Source organism: Charadrius vociferus, unplaced genomic scaffold (assembly GCF_000708025.1).
Source record: "Charadrius vociferus isolate BGI_N301 unplaced genomic scaffold, ASM70802v2 scaffold385, whole genome shotgun sequence".
Lineage (NCBI taxonomy): Eukaryota > Metazoa > Chordata > Aves > Charadriiformes > Charadriidae > Charadrius > Charadrius vociferus.
This window is the reverse complement of record NW_009648925.1, coordinates 4258130-4277210: the sequence shown is the minus strand read 5'-3', so window position 1 is coordinate 4277210 and position 19081 is coordinate 4258130. Positions and strand designations below refer to the sequence as shown.

General features: G+C 47.4%; 3 protein-coding genes across 3 annotated transcripts in view; 1 reads left to right on the top strand and 2 right to left on the bottom strand.

Moving 5' to 3' along the window:
• TSN (translin) overlaps positions 1-1348 on the top strand; it is a 4401-nt gene extending 3053 nt beyond the window's left edge. The window contains exons 4-5 of the mRNA XM_009887299.1: positions 326-405; positions 755-1348. Coding sequence (XP_009885601.1) covers positions 326-405; positions 755-991 — 317 coding nt within the window. The 3' untranslated portion in view covers positions 992-1348. The remainder of the gene's footprint in view (positions 1-325; positions 406-754) is intronic.
• The window catches only part of NIFK (nucleolar protein interacting with the FHA domain of MKI67), an 18167-nt gene extending 11604 nt beyond the window's left edge, over positions 1-6563 (bottom strand). The window contains 2 exon segments of the mRNA XM_009887323.1: positions 1442-1480; positions 6531-6563. Coding sequence (XP_009885625.1) covers positions 1442-1480; positions 6531-6563 — 72 coding nt within the window.
• Positions 6564-10758: 4195 nt separating this feature from the next.
• Positions 10759-16112, bottom strand: LOC104288504. Its single transcript, XM_009887322.1, has 5 exons — positions 15880-16112; positions 14917-15121; positions 13858-14480; positions 12395-12540; positions 10759-11554 (listed from the first exon to the last, which is right to left on the bottom strand). Exons 1-5 carry the CDS (start codon positions 16084-16086, stop codon positions 10759-10761), a joined length of 1977 nt encoding a protein of 658 aa, XP_009885624.1. The 5' UTR covers positions 16087-16112.
• Between the last annotated feature and the right edge of the window lie 2969 nt (positions 16113-19081).

The window sequence follows — 19081 nt, the reverse complement described above, 5'->3', positions numbered from 1 at the left end:
GGGGGGGGGGGGGAGGAAATTGGGCAAATATTTTTCAAAAAAAAGACTGCAGACCCGTCTCCTATATATTAATGTAAATTCAGCTATTCTGTTGGATCAATTATAACCTATTGCACATCCAGTTGAGGATGTACAAGATGGTAAACTGAAACGCTGAGAAGAGGCAGTAATTACATCACATACAGGAAAAGGCTGACTTTTATTTTGTAATAATATTTCATAAATTTGATATTTCAAATTAGCTCCAGTAAACAAATGCAATTTCAACTCCCTGGTTTTGCTCATGTTCCGTGCCACCTGATTACCACTCTGCTTTTTATCTTAGTTGAAGCTGATCGAGAGCGGGGCTTTCACCTGGACATTGAAGACTATCTTTCTGGTGTGTTAACTCTCGCCAGTGAGCTGGTAAGGAAGATACTAATGCATATATTTGGATTGAAACTGACTTAAATTCAAGTGTTTTCTAACTTTCCCAAGTTGTTCCTGGAAGTTATGATATGCAACACTTCCATCTGAACTGCTAGCAAACTGCCTCTCTGTATGCCAGAATTGTTCCTCACTGATATTTTAAGATTTAAACTAGTCACTTGATTGAAAATCCAGGATTGTTGTCAACAAAAAGGTAGATCCAAGTATAAATAATCTGACTGCCTGGAATAAAACTGCTTCATTTGGCAAAGTAACTGATGGGAACAGTGACGTGATTTGGGTGGGTTCCTCTGCTGATGTTCTCCTGTGCATCTTCCTCTCGTAGGCCAGGCTGGCAGTGAACAGCGTCACAGCTGGTGACTATTCTCGCCCACTCCGCATCTCAACTTTTATCAACGAGTTGGATTCTGGCTTCCGTCTCCTCAACCTGAAGAATGATTCCCTGAGGAAACGTTACGATGGCCTGAAATACGATGTCAAGAAAATTGAGGAAGTGGTTTACGACTTGTCAATCAGAGGACTCAATAAGGAGGCAACAGTTGGTGCAGGTGGAGAGAAATGAAGGATGCTCATTTTAACAGCATCATTGATTACCTCAGATGGTTGCCAATTTAGGAGGTGTGCTAGCGAAGCCTTCCTACAGTAGTTTAGAAGAAGTGCAGCTGAAAGCTGCTCTCTATTTTCTTACAAAAGGTGTAGTACGGGTGTTAGATCTCAAAATGTTTTGTAAAGTCATGTCTAGATTAGGGCAGGAGGCTTTCTGTTTCCAGTGGAATTCCTCTGTCAAAACACGGTGCCGTTCTGTGCACAGCAGCAATAGTAGTCGGTAACTCCCAGGAGCTGAAATTCTCATTAGTTCTGTAGTGTTGCTTCACTGCTCTGGCAGTGACGTGCTTCAGCTGTCCCTGCTCACACGCCTTGAAAGACGTGTGCACAGCACGCAGCTCAGCGCAGATACATGTAGTGTTTTAAAAAACACAGTGTGTAAATATCTATACATTTTTTTTAAGACACTGATTTTTTTTTTCCTTTTTATTTCTTAAATTTTCACCTACGTCAGTAAGTTGAACAGATTTGCATAACTGTTTATTAACCAGATCTTTTAAAATGGTTTCTGTAAATGTATCCCCCTTAATTGAGAAATTAGTGAAAATATTTCTGAGAATTTCTCCATTGGAACTGTGTATTTCACCCGGGCACATCTCTCTCTTTCTCTCTTTTGTTTTTTTTCCTTTCCTCCAAGATTTCTTTTGCCAGGGAGAGCAGGGTGTTCTCAAACATCTGCTTTCACTGGCTGGTATTTGTTTTACTGACATGAGTAAATGCTGAGTTTTAATATCATCATTTGCCTTGAGAACTCGGTGTAACCAATTTATTATTTTTTTTTAACTACCAAAGTTTCCCAATAGAGAAGTGCTAACCGATAAACTGCAGGTAGCATTGAGTTTTAACAACCTACATAGGCTACAACTGTACCCGTGTCCTGGGATTAAAAAAAAAATCAAAACACACCAAAACTGTAGTTCATTTAGTAAAATGTTTATATCTTCAGAAAAGGGGAAATCACTAGTTTCAGATACTTCGTGTGTAAGGTGTTTGCAAACACCAACAGCCTCTTTCATTTGTGTAAATACTGCCCAGGCTGTTTGTTCTCTTGTCCTAAGTGACTTTGAGTCTTGCCATTCTTCTCCTGCTTCTGGTGGTGCAGGAGGGTTAAGGAGAAAATCAGACTTAGTGAGGGGGAGGAATATTTCCAGAGGATGAACAGGAACAGTAAAGGTTATGTGGGGTTTGTTAGTGTTCCATTTTGTTAGCAAAGATTTCCCCGTTTCAGTCGGGTTTTTGTTTTGTTTCTTGGAAGAAGATGGTTTCTTGGTTATTTTGGCCAATAAAAGCTGTTCTTTGATTTTGGCCATTTGGTAACTCTGCTTGTTGTCTGATTATCTGTTGTTGTTTGCTTCCCTTCCTGGGAGCTTACTCTGAAATATCCTAATTTAAGTTCAGCCTGCAGCTGTACTTGGACAATAACAGAATTCCTCACTTTGGCTGTGTGCTGTTCGATGGGCCACTCTCACGAGCTGGCGAGTGGAGCCTAAGTTAAGCTGCAAACGCATCTCATAGGCTTTTTTTTTTTTTTTTACTTTTTATTTTGACCTATTTCACCAAGTAAAACAGGAGAGGTGTGGAGGAGTTTATCGTTACTAAATCCAAGATGTGGTAAGATTCATCTTCAGAGCATCTCATAATCTTTAATGTTTGTCTCATCCTTTGTATCTTATGTCACATATGTAGGGAGATGGTAATATCCCTCTTTCACAGCTGAAGAAAATGAGGGTGTAACTTCCTGAGCCCCATGGCAGTGAGCCCAGCTTTCAAAGTAGTTCTCTGTTCTTGACCTCTGCCACGGTTTGCTTCTTTCTCACTTTAACCCTGTGGAGGTGGGAGGAAGGAAGAAGCTTAAGCCAGTTCTACTGCCAAAACCAGAGACTTGTGAAACAACACCCAAAGGCTCTGAGAGACAGCCGTGCAGAGCAAGGTCACACAGGAAACGCGTGGGAGCCGGGGAATTAGAGAAAGGTTTCCTGAGCGTCAGTCTGATGTCTCTCGGGTTGGAGGACTCCTGGCATGCAGGACTGGGATGGGAGGCCACGTGGTGGGCAGGTTGCTGGTTTGTTAAGGCTTTGCGCTGGCTCCCAGGTGCTCCGGTCACATTTGGTCACGCAGCAGCTCTGCGTCCTGACGTGGGATCCCATGTGCCTAACACAGTTTTTCAGTAGATCCTAGATCTGCCAGCTCTTGCATCTTACATGGTTTCCAAGAGTTGGTGGAGATGCAACAGTGCTGCACTACACATGTAGATACTGTGGGAGAGACAACTGGAAGTGCAAGTCTCTTAGGGCTTACAAAGTCTGCAAAATGTGGAATCCTTCAGCCTAAGGCTCTGTGAAGAGCAAGTGCCTGAGAAAGAGACACTCCAGTGTTGTGTTCCTGGAGGGTGTTAAGCAAACACCTCATTCTTTCCCATTCCTAGGTTTTGGGAGAGCCTAGTGTCTTCCTCTGGAAAAGCAACATTTGCAAGAGCCAAGCTGCATAGTGCATTCCCAAGCCAGGTCTGGGTAAGGGAAAAGAAAATCGCAAACTTTCTCCCTAGGCTGCAGCAGGGAAAGCCGAGGACATGCTTCTTTGTGGCTTCCTCTGCGCAGAGGTAGCCTGTAGGACCTTGTGGCCTTGATTGTGAATCTGCACGTTACTCTGGTCCTAAATTATAAGTTGAGTTTTTGTCCCAGAGCTCAGAGCAGAGGGAAGAAGGGATGACCCAAGAAGGACTTGAGTAGGGGATGTCTCTTCTCTGACCCTTCCCCTTCCCTGGGGTAACAGGAGTGGGTTACCCAGCAGGGAACAGCAGTGAGCGACGGAGCTCCGAGGACTGCAGAAGTTTGGTGGCTCATGATGAATCAGACGCACTTGAACTCTGAACAAATAACTCCTGTTGGTATTGAATGGAGTGCGCAGTGTGCGCTGGCAGCTGGGAGGGGAGTGACTCAGGGCAGGAGCGCTGGGGAGTCTGACTCAACAGCCAGCACAGCTATTCTCTCAGCCACTTCAGCCTGAAGTGTGTTCCAGGGAGTGCTCTCTTGGATCATCTTCTTTTTCACTCACTGGTTTGTTGGTTTTTTTTTTTCCCCCCATCTTGACGTCATTTCTATGGGTTTTCTTTATTTCAGTAAAAAGGGCACTTAAATAGTTGATTAACTGCTCTTTATTTATAGCACTGCCTATTCAACCCCTGCTGATCAATGAAAGTGCTGGCCTGAAACCGTTTGGGAAATAGGGGTGAACAGAGCTCCGTGGCACAGGATGCAGAGCAGACCTTGGGGCTGGCTCTTGAACCGAGCTCTGTCTGCTGGAATTGATTAACTCCAGCCCGAGACCGGCAACCTCTTTAAACTGGCACTTGTTAAAGGACACGTTATCACCTCCAGACTGCCCTTTTCTAGCACCAGCACACGTCTTTGTGCAGTCAACTGGCTCAAGGAACTGATCCTAGCTCAAACAATCTTTATTTTTCAGTGGTGTTTGCTCCCAATCCGCACTGTGCCAGTGCACGGAGGGGGGCTGCTTCCTCTCCCTGTGGGGCCAGCTTTAAGCGTTCACCAAGCTGTAACACTACGTGGTAAATTGTCTGATTTTCTTGCAGTAATTTAACTGCTTCCAGTTCTGTTAGGATTGCCAAGGATTTTTTTCTTTGGGTAAATAATTTGCCTTCATTTTACTGCAAAGTGATGACTTCTGTCTATAGAGCCTCACTCACATTTTTCAGCCAGTGAGGTCATTACAGACAAAGGCAATTAACGAGAGCAGAAAGTGAACATGGATGACTCCTACGGGTCTGTGCGTGGATATTGACCCGTTACTCATTAGCAGTCCATCTTCCCTCATTAAAGTACTGTCTGTTGCTGGATACTGTGGTGTACTGACGTGTGTGTAGGGGCTGTTCAGAGAGCCTTCTGCCTGCTGAATTAATCGAGTGTCGTTAAGCAAGTGTTTGATTCTGAAAGGAATAGTCCTGTATGGTGTATATATCTCCTGTACATGTTGTGGGTCAGGCATGAATTACGTGAAGATGGGTGTCTCCTTGCAGGTTTCTTTGCCTCTCTTATTGTCACTTCAAACTGCAGCACTTCTGGCTGCCACTGGTTAGCCATCACTGGAGGATTATCCTGCCTAAGGGGAAAATAGCTGTCCTAAAACGAGTCCTTTCTTGAAAGAAGGGGGAGTACACTCCTTGTCTGAATGCTTGTTCATTTGCACGTTCACATTATGGGTGTACAAACACCTAACCTGCTGCTGTCGGGAGAAATGTAAGAGCCTGAGCCCCACAAGGGCACTGCCTGCTCTGCAGGGAGCCTGCTGGCTCCCATCCTGGTAGGGAGAGCTGTCTGGCTGCCTCTGGGTCTGCACTGGGGCCTCGTGCAGCTCTCACAGGCTTCTGAAGTCTGATGACCACCACAGCCTGTTGGAGACTTCAACAGGGACCCCAGAAAGCCTAAAGGGAAGAAAAAGCCTCATTTCAGCTCCTGTGAAACGGTCCAGGGCTATAAAGGCCTTGTGCTCTCCACGTGTTTTGGTTATCCCAGGCATCAGTCATCTGCAGGATCCGCTCTGTGACCTTCTTGTGACCTCCAGGCTTCACACTCTCATCTGCCAGCCCTCCCCACAACACCCAGAGAGACATTTGATGCTGGTCCTCTCAAGGGTGTGACTCTGGCACTGAAAGGGAGGTTCCTGCGCTAGGAGGGAAGGGTTCAAAACCACCTGGTGTTCCACTGCCGCTGAAACCATGGGTTCCTTTGCCTGCTCCTACACAGGGCACCTTCCCTGGGTGGGCTCTCTGCAGGCTGGGTCTTCTCACCAGCAGCTGAGATCATTTCTTGGGGATGCAAAACCTGCACTGGTGGAGATCACACTGGGGCAGGATTTGAGCTGGAGAGTTTCGGAGTATCATCACATTCATCCCTGCTAATGGATCCAAAGCCTAATGCCAGCTTTTCAACTTCTACCAGCTGCATAACCACTCCCAGTCAAGCCCTGGGCAGAGACCAGTGCTGAAGGATGCTCTGCCTGTGCTCTGATTCTTCGTTAGGAGAAGAGGACTCTGTTGAAGAGGACTCTCTCTTCCTATCACTCAAACTTCTCCATCCATCTTGAAGAAAAATGGTCCCTTAGGGGACCACCTTCAGCTTCCTGAGGGAGATGTCATTTTTTTCTAATGCATACCCCTGGGGCTTGCCTGGGGTTTTTGGACTCAAAACTTTGATTTTTTTTTTTTTTTTTAATTGCTTGTACCTGTCTCTAGTCATATTGATATTCTGCAGCAGCCTCTGTGAGAAATAAAGCAGTTCCTTTGTGTGCCTGATCAGTAAAACTTTTTGCTCAGTCATATTCCACTGTAGTGACAGAAGGTCACTCAATGGTGACAGTGAGATCTTTGAACATCTATTTGAACTCTGTCAGGAGGACAGTTTCCTCTCTTGCATTTGGTTCCTGTTTTTTCCAATTTCAAGTCAGAGAATGCCAGCCTAATTCCAGCTAACTCTCACCTGGTTCCCCAGCATGTATTTAAGAGCAGACATGGCTGATGTCATGAAAGGAGAGTTACTGCAGCTGCCTTATCCATGAGCCCTGAAGGGATATCTTTGACATGGTGCTAGATGACTTGAATTATCTTCCCTTTGAGGATGTCAGGGACAAGGAAGAGAGTGCAAGATTCACACAAATCTGGTGGAGATCTGCTTTCCTGGGACTTTAGCTCCATAATAGATTCACGTGCATCGAATGACTGAAGTTCCCCAAGGCAGGAGATCTGAGATCATCTCAGAGGTTTTTTTTCAGGGTTTAGGATGTGCTCAGGTCAATCTCAGTCTCCAGTGCTAGCTACAATAGCTTATTGCTTACGGAGCAAAGCTGGTGCTCGCTTCCCGATTTGTTCTTGATCACATAGTGGAGGCCCACACTGAGCGCCCCTTCTGCACTTCTGTTAGGAACAACCAGGAATGCACAAGAATGCCATAAAAGAGATCTCTGTTCACTAAAGCAGAAGTCTCTGCCTGCTAAAGTATTTGCTCTTCATCTCCCTGCGGCTTTTTCAGGCCTTTCCCACTCAGCCTGCTGACTCTTAAAATAGGTATTCGTTCTTTCCTCGGGACCTGATCTCACAGGGGCTCTTAACACAGTGTTGTGTTTTCTTGTGTGTCTACTTTGTGAGCTCAAAATCACATGGACTCTATGACAAAGACTGCCTCTTGTTGTTTTCCTGGTAGATGACCAGTAAGACCCACCCTAAATTCTTGTTAAAGGTCATTTTTGAGTTCTGAAAAATTAAGGGAGTAATTGACTTTATTTTTTTTTTCCCCTAACATGGTACTTCTTGAGAGGCCTGCTGGTACTAGCCGGGTAAGTTCAGTGGGCAGGAGTCTTGAAAAGTCATCTTAGTATTGTCAGTCATGAAAATGAGAGGTATAAAAATATTACGAAGCCCTAGGATAGCCAGTTTGGAACAAATAATTGCTTTCTTGGCTTGCAGATGGCCCTTTTCCCAAGTATCCTGGGCCATAATAGCATGTTGTCAGGTTTGTTAATCAGAAATGGAAAAATACAGCACAACTAATCTCTAGGGCTGCCAAGTAAGATGTGTACATGTGATACTGAAAGACCTGGAACTTCTTGGGAGAGGGATCATCCAGTTCAGAAAGGTGCCTGAGGATTATGGAAAGCTACTGCCTTGTCAGTGTGCTGACACTCCTCACCCCTCCTCTGCAGGCTCACCCCACAGCACGAGCTCTCGCAGGGCCACAGAGACTGTTCTGTGCTCGTGCTCCCTTTCAACACCTGTAATTTAAAGGCCAGCAAGCAGCTGAGTACACACCGGACACAGAAAAGATAAATAATATTGGAAGCACAACCTCTGTCCAGTTTGACAGGTTCAACAATCGAGCTGTCGCTTCCCGTAGCAGGCTGTCCCAGATCAAAGAGCTTGTCCTGTTCCCTGGCTGCAGGTTTTTTAGGACCGGGCTGCAGCACCAAGTACACGTCCTGCTCGTAACTCAACACCCAGTGATTATTTATGGACCTTCTTTTGGGGAGAATTTGCCTGGTTCAGAGGAAACGGGCCATGATTACTAGGAGCCTGGCAGGCAGGTGTTTCCTGCGATACCTAGAAAAACCCTGAATCTGACAAATTGAACAATCGCCCAAACACAAGATTGATGCTAAATATCAGACCTTTTACATATACTTATTGTTCTCTAACCTTTTTGAACAGCCAGGGTGACTGAAGGTATCTTGATTTAAAGATATGGCTGCACAAACAGTCTGCGGCTGGTTTTGAGCATGAATTGGTGTGGAGAAAACCACCGTGCTGGAAAATAATTGAAAACTTTCCAGAAAGCAGCAGCTTTCTGTGGCTCTGAAAGCTGCTCACTGTTTGGATAAATTAAGCTATTAGGCTTACTGTACTTATGCCTTTCCCTTATCAAAACTGCCACTGGTGGTAATGAAGAGAAGGTAGCCATGCCGTTTTGATCTTGGGAGAGAAAACAAAGGTGCTACAAGCTGTTGATTTTTGCACATTCAGTGCACTGTGAGATGCAGATCTGTCATGCCAGCGTCAGAGAAATATTCCTCCAGCAGCAGCTCTGCTTAGGCATCCATCTATTTGAAAAACTAACAACAAACTGTAAAAGCAATGCCTCGCGCTCTTCACTGGCTCTTCAGTGCGTATTTTGGGGAAACAAACAATTTATTATCTAACGACTAGAAATAGCTGGAGGGAACTCCAGCTCGCTTGAGGGAGTCAGGCTGCTGCTCCAAGTGTTTTGCTAGCTATCGCTTGCTACAGCGCTCGGCTGTGTGCTGCCACCCTCATATCTTGGGTGCGTGTTTATAAAGCCTCCAGACGATGCAAAACCCCCCATTTCCTCAAGGACAAAATGAAGCACTATAACGCTGGATGGTGCAGATGAAGAGAAAATACAGCCAGTACGCAGATGTCTCTCTGCTGATGTGTGCCTCAGTGCCCGGAGCTGTGTAACAAGCCCCGGCAGCTGTGGCAGGAGGACAAAGCAGTGGGTATGGTTTGGCAGCCTGCTCAGGGCTTGGGTCAGTGGTGACTTTACAAGACTAGGGCTATCTACGTGAAGGTAGCCTCTGTCCACCTTTCTTTGTGCACTCGCTGATGCTGGTTGATTTCTGGAGAAATACACAAATAGCTTCCTTGTGTGAATCCTCCTGTAAAATAAATGCCTGTAACAGAAATACTTTGTTTGGAGTGAATAATATTGATTGGCTTTGTCTTTACCCTGGGGGGCTGAAAGAACACCTGCAGGCTGTCCTCCGAGATCCACCGACCAAACTTCTGACTCCTTTAATTTAGCCTCTAGGGCTGTAATCTGGCCTTTGCTGTGTAAGTCACAGCGTGACATTTTGCTGATCTTGTAATCGCAAGGCTGCAGTCAGTGGTAATGTCAGGCTGAAAAGGTTAAACCTTGTTTGCCTTTTTACCATTGTTCGGCTTCGAGTCATTTCCCTACTGCGGAGCTGAGAGAGGCTGGACCTTATGGGGGAGTGCTTTGTGGCCTCAGTTTTGGCTCTCACGTCTGGTGCGCTGGGGCCTGACCTACCCAGGCAGGGCTGCGGCCAGAGCATAAGATTTTGTGCCAGTCTATTGTTGCCTAGGGAGAATGAGGCTAGCAGGCTTGTACCGTTCTCCTAGTATCATTAGGAGTAGCCCCTGAATTCTGTTCAGGGAATCCAAAGAACAGACGTAGGCACATTGTTCACCAGAATGCCACCCACCCTAAATGAAGTATCTACTCCAGAAAATGAATACTGAAAAAAAAACCAAACCCATCTACAGTCATTGAAACATAATTATTAAAACCTTTTATGTTACTCTACAGTACAATGTAAATTGTTCCTTTCAATTAAATTTTGAAATACACTAGATTACATCATTTAAATAATCTCAAACTTTTAAGTTCACTATTAGTGGTAGCGGAGCTATATTTACATACACTTCTGAGATATTTCAGATGCAGTGTTATGTTCCAGTCCCTAAATCAGTCAAATAACAGACATTCAGTGAGGGTATACTGCTCTTCCACAGGTTCTACACACACTTGGAGTGTTGGTGTGAGAGAGCAAGAACCCCTTTTATTCTTGTCTGGTTTTTTTTTTTATGCTGTGTGCATGCAGCTGTATCTGAGCAAATTGATACCTACTTGATTTGGATTAAAGATGAAAGACCTTTCTTTTTAAACAAGTATTTTGACTGAATATACAGAGGTGAATAATGAAATACAGTCCGTAGGAGTAGTGGTGGAAAACATCATTTTCTCCAACTTTCCTCCCCTGTTGCATAATACTGCACCTAATTTTGACCCTGACTTTACCTAATGCTGATGAAATATAGTCAATGGTGGAAACCTCTCTCATGTTGTCAAGACTGGCTTTCAACACAATCCATGCAACGGCAAGCATCATACATCATTCTCCCGCAGTGCAATATTAACAAGTTAAACTCAGTATTTTCCTCCAGAGATCTGCTCCTCGAGGGAAGCCCATCTCTGTATGTACATCAGCCACAAACAGGTTGAGTCCAGAGGCTGGAGATCAGAACTAAGGTGTAATGCTTACTTCCAGTGCTGCTAAGAGTCTTTGTGGGCCAGACTCTTCCCTGTGTTGTGCAAGTTCAAGACACCGAGACTCTCGATGGTCCTTGCACATGGCACTGGTCAAGCCAAGTCTCCCTGCGTGCTGCCCGTGCAGGACTCAGGGCCTGGTGTGAGGGGTGCTGATCATGATGTTGGGCAGCGCGTTCCGTCGCTTCTTCCAGGAGCCCAGCTCCCTCGAGTACCGCCTGATCTGCCTGAACCAGTGGTGAGTCCGTGCCCGGTCGCTGTCCCGGAACACAAACGCCTCCCGCCTGATCTCAATGAGTTCAAAAGTGTCGTCGCAGTCAGGATCAGTGGAGACGATGCAATTACTCAGCCTCAAGGGCTCCCTGAGCAAATGGAACTTCCCGTTATTTTTGTCCCTGATGAGTACCAGCACGGCATCCTTCACAGGCCCTGGCTCGGCTGACTCCAGGCTGGACTCAGACACACGCTTCATGTTCACCAGAAGGAGGACCTGCATGTTCTGGAACTTCAGGGTCTTGCTGCCTTTTTTCACCCACTGGCCGTCAGGGGGCTGGGCCAGCTGCAGAGACCCCTCCATCACAAATCGTGTTTCCTCCCGTAACCAACCTACGGTTTTGAGGGCGGTTTCTCTCATTTCAATATTGATGACTTCCCTCTTCTTCTTGCTGTCCTGGCGAAAGGAGCGGAGGGTCCACGTGTTCCCCTCCTGCTTGGTTTTCATGTTGATGTGCTCCAGGTGGGACTCAATGCGGCTCTTGGCCTCCCGCAGGCTGCCATGATCTGGGTGGTACTCAGTGGTGGCCTTAATGATTCTGCTGAGCAGTAGTGGGTACTTGGTGACTCTTTGCAAAGGGGCCATCAGGAAGGATCTCAAGTTCATCCGCCGCAGTGCTGTGTTGTCATTCTGGGAGACATTGAGGAATATTCTGCAGGGATTTAAGAATAGGGTATGAAATGGTGGCTGTTCTGCCAGCAGATGCTGCAATCCTAAATGCAAATGAACAGTGTAGCGCTGACAGCTGCTGCGCACTGCAGCCCCCCCTCTGGCTTTAATAGCCTAGTGAATTCTGTCTTCTCAAAAATTAACAACAATTTCTGCATCTGTGCTCAGCTGCACAACAGCAACGAGGAGCCTGGGACACTAGCACATAACATCCTAGCAGTCTTCTATGAAATCGTTGTTAAACAACGAGGGTGTGATCTTTCGCTGGTACACACGACGTAGGCCCGAGGCAGATACATCAACTTATATCAGATTACATTAATTTGTAGCTCCTTTCATCATAAGATTACAAAGCACTCTCAACAAGAATTTGTTACTGTCATCATTTTAAGCTGTTGCAGTGGAAAGAGAATTGACTCACCTGACATTGCCCAACAGGCCAGGGCTAGGAATGGGAAACAAATTCAAGTCACGCATGCTTCACACAGTGGCTTTCCCCAGTGGAAATCCAAACTGCGCTCTGGCACAGGGACTAAGAGCTGTTCTCTTTGGTGACAGTTCAGTGCAGTGGTCAGTGGGCAAACACTGCTACCACAAAATACAGTATATAGCTGGGGACCAACTGGCTGCCTCAGTGGAGATATCAAGGACTGAGTATCTTTTGGAGAATTAATTACTCTCCTCATTCCAAGAGAGAGCAGCTCATCACTGAAGAACATTAGCATCAAAACTTTGATCTAGTTGAGCTGACAAAGCCTTCACCCTCAGCCTGGTGCCTTCCTGTCCCCAAAGTCTGGAAGAATACGCTCAGCCCTTTTCTCACCTGAGCAACTCTTTCTCCTTCTCCAGTGCGTTGAGCATATTCACAGAGGAGGACTGCTGAAGACAGTAGGTCTGAAAGGCTGGCAGCATGTTGACGAACTCTAGAAATACTTCACCGATGCACACGGTCATCAGGTCATCATCCCCCTGCAAGCATGCAATACAGCCCTTGCTGGGTTAGCTCAGGAGAGGCACAAGCACGGAGCCTGCCTTCAGTCCTATCAGCATGAACCTACTGCAGGAGCTGGTGAACGCCAGACCAAAGGTGGAACCGGGCTCACCCTTCCTGGTGTAAAGGCAGTCCCTGCAGGTCCAGGGGGAAGCAGTGCGTGGGGAGGAGAAGGAAAGCTGGTCTAACTGCTTGCTCTCCTACACATAAAGAGCTGTCTTCTCTGCTTCTGTGGGCTCAGCCAGCTTACCAGAGCAGGGACGCAAAGGCCAGAGGCCAGAGTGAGCCTGCTAGTCAGGAGGATGTACTGGGGTCCTTCTTTGCTGGCAAGTCTGCCGTAAGCCTAATACAGCAGTGCATACATTAACACAGAGTGTCTACAAGTAAACAGGCAGGTAAGGCATGTAACTCAGGTAACAGACATGGCACTTCACAACTTCTGCAGTTGATCCCAGCAACTGGCCTGGCTGGGAAGCAGTCTCCTTCATTTGTGCTCTTACTGGCTACTTTGATGTCTACATGAAAAATAAATTTCATTGTAAATTGTTCTTTCATTTCTTGATGCATAATAAAATAAGAGAATAGTAAGAATCTGGTGCCACATAACACTCAGCTTTGTGGAGGTGTATGCTGATGTGCTCTGCAATCACTACTCATTTCAGCAGCAAGAGAGGGAGCAGTTCTCTGGCTGTTGGCGCCTTTCCCTTTCTCCAAGGAGGAGGAGATAGGGAAACCCACGGCTGTTTGTAGAAGCCATTGTCTCAATAAATCATTCACAGGGGACATCACACCCACAGTGCATATCTGTCTTCACTGTGCCAGGTGTATGACAGTGGTTGTCAAAGTTGCCAGTTTTTGAGATGTGTCACTCAATCTGACATGCAGGCTTTTGGAGAGAGAGAGGAGGTATGTGTCTCCTAGAGAACAAAACATCCTGGTGAAACTGATACAGCAAGTGTGTTTTGGTTTCTTGAAGAAAGGAAGGTGTGGAGCTACTTATATATCCTTTGCAGTGATTTTCTACTGCTCTAGAGCGTTATTCCTATTTCTCTGCCCTCTGACTACCATGCTGGTGCCTGCATTACCACAGCAGAGAGTGAGGCCAGCAGCTGTGACCTGGCACAGGCCTACTGAAATCACTGGTTTACAATAGCTGAGGGAGCAAAGGACTAGGTAGCTGACCAGAACCCAGGACTCCTACCTCCTGATCCTCTGCTCCACCTATGCTGCCCCACTAATATAAAACCTATCCCTGTCTGCCCCGTCTAGCTCCTTTAGAGCATGCAGCATCATACCTGGTCAAAAGCCTGATCAATCTCTTCCTGGAGTATCTCGAGGAAGTTCTCGTTGAGGTCAATGAGCTCCTGGATGTTGCTGAAGATGCCCAGGAGCTGCTCCTGGCTCAGCAGCCCAGCCGCCTGCATGGGGAGGTAGAACTCCTCTTTGATGATGCGCAGGTCCTCTCCATAGCTGGCCTCTGTGTTGACAAACTCCAGCACAGACTCCTTGCGCTCTGTCCTGCGCTTGCGGCACTTCTCACAGAGGTCAGCCCGCCTCTGATTGCAGTTCTGCACGTCCGTCTCCACCGGGAGGTCCCTTTCTCCACAGTCGGTGCAGGGACGGTGGGCTTCCCAGGCCTGCAGGGAGCTCAGCGTTTCGGATGCCCTGTTCCTCCACTTCCTGGCTGGCATCTGGCCAATGCCACTGTCTGCCCTCTCCACATCCGCTGACTTGGTCCGGGTGGCCTCGCTGGGATCCAGGTCATCCCGAACATCATTCACACCAACAATCCCACTGTCCGTGCTCAGGCTGCTGACATTGCTCCAATGATGTCTGGAGCGGAGGGAGCCACGTGGGGCACGGCGGGTCTCATCAAAGCTGCCCCCATGGCCAAGGTTGGCTTTTGCTACCACTGGACCTGAGAACAGACACAAATCATTACAGGCACTGCCAGCTGCACAGAGCTCACCTGAGGAGCCCACGCTGGCACAGACATGAGGGGTAGGAACCCTGGGGGGGCAGGCTAGATCTGGTGAAAGCAGGGCTGTTAGCTGTCTCCCCTCCTGTTTTGCTGCTGAGACTGGCAAGAGTCAGAAGTAAACAGCTCCCAAGCAAAGCCTGGGGCCTGTCATCCCTGCACTACCCATACCTGTGAACTCATTTGGGCTCTCACTTCCCCTGCCATCTGCCAGGCACGGACAGAGACACAGCAGAGCAGATCCGATTTCTTGTGCACCTGGGTTAAACCCTGAATGATTCCCTCCCCCAGGTCAGTAGAGTTATTCCATATTTACACCAGCAGAGCAGGGCTCAGCATCTGGCCCATCAGCCCTCTCTGAGTGTGCAGAATGTACCGTAGTCTCGCTCCTGCCGGCGCTTCTGTGCATGCTGCCGTGCTGCAGCTGCAATCTTCAGCTCCAGCTGCTTCCTCTTCACCGAGTCTGTTGGCATAGGGTCACTGAAGTGTGGCCGCAGCCGGCACTCCCGCTGGGCCTTGGCACCATCCGTGCTCTCATGGACAATGTCGGAGCTGGATCGGCGGCAGCTGGGACTGGGGGTCTGCAAGAAAGACAAGTGGGTTTGGAGAAAGGCAGTGGTCAAAGCAGCACCTGGTTTGCAGCCACTGGACTTCAGTTGCCAAAGGTGAGAAAAGGAAACTCATCAGTGGTTGGATTGTGCTACATGATCATTAGGAAATCTGTCCCCCCAGGTCCCTCTGTCTTGCTTAGTCCTAATAGCAAGGACTCCCTTTGTTGTTGTGTAGCTCTGAGTACAGTGGCACTGTGGTGGCTGGATCACGACTGTCAAATAACCACGAAGAAGGCAATGGCACAGCCCTGGCTAAGGGGCTCAAGGAGGGGCTGAGCCTGCCCTCCAGGGATCTGAGCTAGCTTGCCTCCGTTCTGTGAATGGTTCAGCACTGCAGGATCAGGAACTCCAGCCTCTAGGCCTTACCTACATTAGCAGTTTGACCAAGTGGGGACTAGGAGGGAGCCTGTCTAACCTCCCAGGCAGCGCAGCAATGAGAGGCAGGCAGCACACTGAAAGCCATGAAGGGGTTATTACTGAACTCGTGCAAGAGATGCAGTGGCAGATAGGCAAGGGCACAAAACTGACTCCTGTTTCATTAACTGGAATAAAAAAAGGCACTAGAAACACTTCTAACAGAATTTAATCACTTGTGGGAGCTGGTGTGGTTTCAGATCCCAGGTTCCCAGTCTGTCCAGTTCCTACAACAAAGGGATCCTTTAGACCTTCAGACAAGAAAATAATCCTAAACGCATGCCCAAGATGAGAGGGGAACTCCTCTCCCTTACATTCCCTGCAGGTGGAGTGTCGCTGGATGTCTCATTGCCTGGCTTTTCCTCCCAGGTCTCTGTTGCCATGGACATCGCTGTGGGCTGCTGGCTGTCCTCTGGAGGTGGGAGATCAGCTTCCCTCAGATCACACTGTTCCTTGGAGGGGGATTTGGCATCAGTCTCAGCATTGCAGCTGCAGGGGAAGAAGCAGACTCTGATGAACATCACATGTGCAGTTCACCTGCTGTTGCTGACACAGATGAGACTAAGCAGCAAGCCCAGGTTTCAACAACCAACCAGCCGCAACAGTTCACGGAAAGTGCAGGCAGGAATCTAGACTGGCTGGCATGGATGGCTGTGCATGCGTTTCAGCAGCTCTAAACACAGCTCAATTATAGCAGTGCAAATCGGGTAATTGCACTCACGCCAGCATGAGTCTGGGATATCAAGTCTTGGGTGTTCACAGGGCATTTTTGTGTCCATAAAACATGAGGTTCTCCCATAGGGACCAGAAAAACCTCTAACTAGGCCATATCCATATTTGCTGCTATTTAAAGAGATGTTGTCAACACAGAAACCATATCGCTCATCTGGAAGAAAATCACCTGCTAAAAACCATAATACTTTGAAGAGATTAGAGGATTAAAGGAGCTTTCCCTCTGTTTTTCATCTCATATGATCCCAAGCCTGCTGAAATCACTGGAAAGATTCCCTCTGCTTTCCGTGAACTCAGGATCAGGCCTTCTGGTGCACTTAAGAGTCCTGAAAAGACTGGCAGAGTCTGTTGTTCTCACTTGGCAGTTCTGGGATGCTCTTATTCACGGCTGTCTGATGTTAACAAGGGCCTGGCCTGGCTGATCCAGGCAGCCTGTTCCAACCCCACGTTCCCCTCCCTGTAGCCACCACTCCAGACAGACAAAGTCTGGTGCAAAACCACTAACTTGACAGAGTAGTTGACAGGCTGTAGTTTTTGATACTACTTGTGATACATTTTTTTAACAGACTCTCTAAGACACCTTATTTCCATGCATAATGAAGCCTGCTTGGAAGAATATTACTTTTTTTTCATTTTGGGTTTACTTAATTTTTATGGGCTTGGATTCCTTTAAAAAGAAGGGTTGTCAGGAACGTATATGGATGACTGCACATAGAGGAAACCTGTGCCTGGAACATATTCCAGGTTATGCATGTATTTTATGCTTAACAAAAGTCTCCCACCACAAAAACCTGCTTCTTAAAGGCTCCACTTGTGAACTTATACTGGTGGGTCACACTGCCAATGTGCAATTCCAACACTGCCAGCTACAAGCAATCACATGAGACAGATGGGCACTTCCCTTACAATGAATGACAGCTCCGGTAAGAAACCATCAGCCAACAATGAAATTGCTGAAGAGGGAACAAATCTCCCAGAACTCAAACTGGCTCTGTTGTCAGGCCAGAAAAGTTGGTTTGCAACCTTCCAGCTGATGCTTTTTCATCTTCCTCCATTTTTGCTTCCAGGCCCCAGCTGACACTACCAAAGGATTTACAAACTTAAGAGTTTAGCCACGGCTGCGCAGCAACGGCACAGTGCTAACAGCAGACTCCTGGCTTTTACTTTTTGCTGTGCTAACTCCCTGCCATGTGGATTTGGAAGCATCACTTCACCCCTCCAGGCCTCCTCTTCCCAGAATAAGATGGGGATACCAACATCAGCACTGACACGGAGCAGTACGTAGTACAGACTGCATTATCCCCCTCACAGGCTTGCAGTAAGAGCAGAGCAGGCACACTGCAAGTTTGCAGTCCCACCATGCTACTGCCCCGGCCTGGTCTGGCTTAAGATGTTCCTGGCCCCCTCCTCCCTCCTATCCCCAACCACAGTTGGGGTACCGCACCTTCAGCCAGTCCAGTGTAACTGTCTGTGTGGCCATGATCTAAAATCAGTCTTGAAATGATCTGGGTTTAAAAAAATATCCTCCCTCATATACTCCCAGCCAGATCATTTCACTGATGTTTCATTGAGTTGGATAAAGTATGAACAGTTCAGTTGGGCACACCTGTGGGAGGGAAGGCAGAGGTTAAGGAGCAAGAAAGCTCTTGAAGAGGATCTGCCACTGCCAGAAAACTACCATTTCCAAAAGCTGCTCCTGCTCAAACAGCTTCTGGTTGAAATGTGCAGAAAGAAGTGACCATGCTGAGGCACAGAGAGGCAATGGGATGTGTCCAAGGTCACTAGCAGAGTTCAGAACTGGCATATTATCTTCTCGATCACAGCACCACCCACCATACAGACCACAGCCTCAGAGAGAAGCTGAGCTTTCATTTGTCATTTTTACAGTGCTTCAAGATCATCCACTTAAACATGGAAAGTACTCCCAAGTATTACTGTTCCTCTAAGTGAAGCTGACAGTAGCTCTCTGCTGGTAAGGTCTGTGGAGCAGATACCATTGCTTATTGTGGTTTCCACAATCCAATAGGGATATTTTTTAAAAATCCCCAGAAGTGACCTGCAGTGGGAGTAAGAGCCAATACTGTCCAGAGAGCTGAGCTAAGGAAGTGTGACTGGTGACAAAGAAATTCAACCCACCCCATGGCTGGTCAGCTAGAGGTAAGAAAGGCAATGATGCAGATGCCATATTGTGTGAAAGGAGATTTCTTCATCCCTGGTTTGACTGCTTTACTTCTGGTTGTGATTAGATCCCTCCTGAATGACATACTGGCCATGATGGGGGGGGGGGGCAAGTGCTGTTCCACACAGCAGTCATTGTGCACCACACCATTAGCGTGATCAGAGGGATGTAGACAAAACAGGGAGGATACAAGCAGTTTTGTAGAACCAAAACTTAGGGCTGCTCCTTTAACCTTCACCCCTGGCTTAGGAGGAAGAGGGGACATTGCCAAGAAAAAGGGATATTGCTCCCTCCTCCAGTCCACTCACCCTGGCAGAGATCTGGGCTGCCAACACCAATGCCTGCTGAAGCACTCCCCTCTGCTCTCACGCAGAGCCACAGAAGTTGGGACTCTGGCATGTTTTCTTCTGTGGGATCAAATCACATATTGGGATAGCAGTTTTCAGCCTGGGGTTGGTGTCAGCTTCCCCTGTTCTCTCTAAGATAGATGATGCACTTGGGCCAGCACATGAAGGACAGGTTCTTTCTGAATGGCCTTTTAATGTCTGGGCCATCACCTCTGAATTTCACGGAAGCAGAGGCATTAGGTGTGTGGTGTACAACTG